Source organism: Echinops telfairi, unplaced genomic scaffold (assembly GCF_000313985.2).
Source record: "Echinops telfairi isolate 266 unplaced genomic scaffold, ASM31398v2 ScPeMD7_23;HRSCAF=83, whole genome shotgun sequence".
NCBI lineage: Eukaryota > Metazoa > Chordata > Mammalia > Afrosoricida > Tenrecidae > Echinops > Echinops telfairi.
In genome coordinates this window covers 61,369,300-61,374,114 of record NW_022103920.1, presented here as the reverse complement: position 1 = coordinate 61,374,114, position 4,815 = coordinate 61,369,300, and the positions used below count along the sequence as shown (strand labels likewise).

The following is a 4,815-nucleotide window of genomic DNA, read 5'->3' as shown; positions in this document are numbered from 1 at the left end:
AACTTTTAATTGGGTTTTTGTTTTTCAGCAATCCATTTCTTTTTATTTCTTATTTTCCCTTCCCCCAAATTTCTAACCAAGATTTACTGAGCAACTATTAAGTGTAAGGTTTTGTGGTTCATTTTGGCAGACCCTGTGATCCATGGGGAGGGGCCTTCACCCACAAAGAGCCTACTGTCCCTCATAGGGGTTCACACTTCAAAGTTATGCTGTGTGACCCCTTACCATGTGGGGTAAGGAGCCCTGGTTGCATAGTGATTATGCATTGGGATGCGGTTCACAAGGTCAGCAGTTCAAAGCCACCAGCCACTCTACAGGAGAAAGATGGGGCTTCCCACTTCCATAAACAATGAGTCTCGGAAACCCACAGAGGCAGTTCTTCCCTGTCCTACAAGGTCGCGATGGGTCGGCACGGACTTGGTGGCAGTGACTGAGTTAGTTACAGTGTAGCAAACATCGTGCCGAGTTCTCCAGACTCACCATGGTGAATTGTAAGTCACCTATAAGATGAGGAGCCCTAGTGACACTGGGGGCGAGGCTTTGGGTTGATTATCACAAATATGCCAGTAGCCCTCTTAGGGAGAAAGATTAAGCTATCTGCTCCCAAAAGGATTTATAGTCTCAGATAAGAGTCAGAAGGGGCTAGATGTCTGTGGGTTCACTTGATTGCTTTGGGTTTGAGGTAGATGCTGTTTCATAGAAGAGGAATCTGGAGCTTAAGGAAGCTGAGTGCCTTTTCCAAGCTGAAGGCAAACCAGTGTCCTGGCCCCTAAGCCTGAGCATGCAGCCACGCCTCGCCACTGGCTCACCAGTGCTGGGAGCCCTCTGTCTTTGACATGTCTCTCCTCTTAAGTCCTAAGGCAAACAGCATCAAATCAATCCTCTGCTTGCATTCCTTGGAAATCAGGCATCTCAAAAGTACTTGAAAAGACCTATTCTTAGGTAAAATCCATCTTCCTGAGTTTCAACAGAGGCAGCATGGTAGAAATAACCCTGTTGAAGGTAGAAGACTTTGGAGCCAGGCCCTTGACTCTACCACTTACCAATTGTGACCTACAGTTAATTACTCAACCACTCTGTTTGAATATCTTATGTATATGAATAAAAAAGGGATGGTGCTATTTCACTCTGAGGTTGTTCTGAGCATTAAAAATTGTAACATATGAAAACTTCAAAACTCTGAACTACTTTTGAATTAGTGTGAATTGGGGTTAAATGTTCTGATGTACTGCCATCGAGTTGATTCCGACTCATAGCAACCCTGTGGACCTCTAAACATGAGTAGAAAACCTCCTCTTTGTCCCACTGAATGGCTGGTGGTTTTGAACTGCTGACTTTGCGGTTATCAGCTCAACATATAACCACTATGCCATCAGGACTCCTGGGATGTGTTGTTTCATTATTCAGACCATAATCATGTATTCATACTGTAATTATGGATCCCATAGGTCAGGGATCAACATTTCCTAATATCTCCAGGGTGACGCATTGGCCTGCTAACGGCAAGCTCAGCAGTTCCAACCCAGTAGCTGCTCCGTGGGAGAAAGAGGAGACTTTCTATTCCCATAAAGAGTTGCTGTCTCAGAAACCCACAGAGACAGTTCCACCCTGTCTAATAGGGTTGTTGTGACTCTGGGGTGTCCATTCGGTGGTGGTGGTGGTGGTGGTAGTGGTGGAGGAGAGTAAGAAGGTCTTGATCTCATGGTAACTAGTTACCCAGCTAACCTCAGTAAGACCACCACTGCTTTCTGTTGACACCTAAGAGCAGATCATGCTTGCAGATGGCTACTTTGCTGTGCTTACACTTCTCAGCTCTCCCACCTCCCCTACCAGTGTTCCAGCCCTTCCCTCCAAGTTCATTTCATTGGCAACCTGGTAAGGGAACCCCTCGCCTGGGGGGAAGGAAAGCCTAGAAGAAACATCAAGGTGTCTTTTGAAAGCCTAACCTACCAAAGAAGGCTGCATCTTCCTTTTTCCTATCCTATTTGCTTGCTTTCTTGCCTTCTGATCTCCCCGGCCCCCGCCCTTGGTTGCCCAACAATGGAGACAGATAAGAACATTCACAAACCCATCCAATTCAAGCATTGGACTAGGCATGCACCTTGTTAGGTGGATACCATCCGAGGAATAAGCGGAAGCGGCAAAACAGGGTTCCGCCTCAAACCTTGGAGAAGCTCTTCCTTTCAATATTTCAATGGCCGTCTCCCCGGGAGCAGCTCTTGCATCTCAACTCCCAATTCACTGTTCCAAAGGCCTAAGGTTTGGGTTCAGAACTCCAGCTCACCGCTGCCCCCGCCCCCGATCCCCACCGTGCTTCCAGTGCCAGTACCCGTCCAGGTAGGGGCGCTGAGCTTTTCGCACTGAGCTCCCTCCCCAGTCCCACCTGCAGGTGTGCTGTTGCCAAGCCTCTGAGCAGACGCAGCCATTGCCATTCGCCAGGCTCTCTTGGCGACTGCAGCTTGTTGGCAAGACTCTGGCGCATAAAGATGTCTTTAAACTTTGAAAGGTGACCTTGGACCCCTCGAGTTAAGGTGGCCTTTACAACCCAGGTTACCAGGAGTGGGCTGGAGACTCCAGCGCGGAGAGCCGCCCCGCCCAGGCCACCCACTGTCTCCGGGACGCCAGTGGGCGGGGCGGCCACCAACCGGCTGGTAAACCTGCCAGCAGTGCCTTCCCCAGCGCTGGAGCACACGCGCAGGCACTGGTGATGGGGAAGCTGGTGGCACTGACCCTGCTGGGGTTGGGCCTGGCCGTGATCACAGAAAGATTCTTGACCTTGAGGTGAGTTGGCATTTTGCTGGAAGCATATTCTGCTCCTTTCCCCTCTGCTTGCAAGTTAGTTCAAGTGCCCAGTGCCCAGGAATGAGGAGCTCTGGGAACTTGCTCTTCCAGTTAACCATCCCTTGAAATCCTCCTTCTGTCGAAAGTGGGCCCTTGTACTTTTTAAGAGGGTAGGGAGGAAGGAAATGCTCCCATTTATTTTCAGAAAGCAATGTCCCAGGACCATTTTGCTCCAGCCTATAGCACTCTCTTGGAAGAGCTGCCTCTGGGGAGGGAGCCAGGCTCCTGTCAGCTGGGTGTTGATGACAGCCTTGAACATTTCCCCAACCCTGTTCCCCACTGGGGCTACCGCTGCCTTGCCAAGAACCAGCCAGAAGGAGGCAAATGAACTGAAGCCTGCTGGTGGGCACTGGCATTCACTAGGTTTCTAACATTTGAAAAGTTTAAGATCCGGTGCTAAAGGCAATGTCTGAGGCAAAGTCAATAACTCAAGAACAACACCAACAAAAACGCTTTGCCTTCAAATCGGTTCCAACTGCAACGGACAGAGTAGAATTGCCCAGGTGGGAGCAAAAAGCCTCATCTTTCTCCCAAGAAGAGACTGGTGGATTCTGACCTTGGACCTTGTGGTTAGCCTTGCAAAGCATAAGCCACTTGGACTGGAAAGAAGAAATATTAGGTGACCCCAGCACCCTGGACCGGTCTAAAGCTTCCACCTGCGTTCAGTTGTCTTCCTAAAGCGTTTATTTATTTGTTTGTTTGTTTATTTAAGTAGACACTGATTTCCAGTACCCCCTCACCCCTCCCCACCCCAATTCACATCTTCTGGCAATACTTTCTACTCCAGGGTGAGAGTGTTTGTTGTTACATTTTCTACCTCCCAGTACACCCAAGTGAGAGTCATACAAAAGCATAATACAGATTTAAGAGATATACTATATATTTTAAATGATAGTATGGTAAGTTTAAGTGTAAAGTAAAGCTTAATATTACCCTTTGTGCTTAGAAGAGTGTTTCACTTTGAAAACTGTATTGAAAAATAAGTTGTCGATTGCTTCCATATGGTCAGTTTATTGAATTCACATAGTTGTAGAGTAAGTCCGTATGAAATCCTAAAATAAAGCAAAAGCCAAAGGATGTAGTTATTGGTAGACTATTGATTTTTAGGAAGGCAGTTTGAGGAGACTGAAAAAGCAGGATTGTTTGGGGGAAAGTGCAGATCTTCAAAAGAAGGACCATTGGTAAATGAAAGAATGTTGTTTTGCTTGGTTACATGGATAATATCGTTCAGCTACTCCTAATCTGAAATTGTGTCTCTCTGTGAGCAGCAGAGGAGTTTCCTCCGAGAGTCATAGTCAAAACCTGTGGCAACTGGATGAAACTAGCAATACTATCCACACAAACGCCCACATTTATCAAGACGTGAAAGAAGCCTCCAAAGTTACATGTCTATCAAGTTCCTTGTATGTCACCATGATTGTTAATCAAGATGAAGCTGATTCGAGGCGACATTTAGTAATTTTTTTATGTTGTGCAAGGACCCAGCTATTGTTATTTGTCTTCCCCAAGGGACAAAGTAAATGCATCACGAGAAGTGGAGCCAGTAGAACCTGGGAACTGCCACATTATTGAAGGCATAGGTATGTATGTGCAATATCAAGAGTGGCCAACACAATTTTTTGATTGGACCATCCACTTGAATGCTAAGGAATGCCCCACAGCATTCTTAGACCTTCATAGTAGGACTTTAGCTCCAATCTCCTTTAGCCAAGCCCCCTCAGCCAAGGTTTCTAGGGATCTCCTACATGCCTTCATAGGACTTTTTTTTTCCACATTCTTTTTCCTCACTAATGCCTCTCCACCATTTGAAGAATGCCATTGACATTCTTGGCCATGCTTCCTTTCCCTTTGGGGGCATCTCATTCTGCCTGTCTTCTGCTGCTGCCTGAATCCTCTGTCCCCTTTCCTTTTTCTCTCCTTCCCTTTGATGATATTACTGGACTCAAATGTGACTTCTTTCAAAATGCATCCATA

General features: G+C 46.8%; 1 protein-coding gene across 1 annotated transcript in view; it reads left to right on the top strand.

Moving 5' to 3' along the window:
* Positions 1 to 2,670: 2,670 nt before the first annotated feature.
* LOC101649810 (serum paraoxonase/lactonase 3) overlaps positions 2,671 to 4,815 on the top strand; it is a 35,154-nt gene continuing 33,009 nt past the window's right edge. Inside the window, exons 1-2 of the mRNA XM_004702671.2 lie at positions 2,671 to 2,781; positions 4,351 to 4,421. Of these exons, the coding sequence (XP_004702728.1) occupies positions 2,708 to 2,781; positions 4,351 to 4,421 (145 nt within the window). The 5' untranslated portion in view covers positions 2,671 to 2,707. The remainder of the gene's footprint in view (positions 2,782 to 4,350; positions 4,422 to 4,815) is intronic.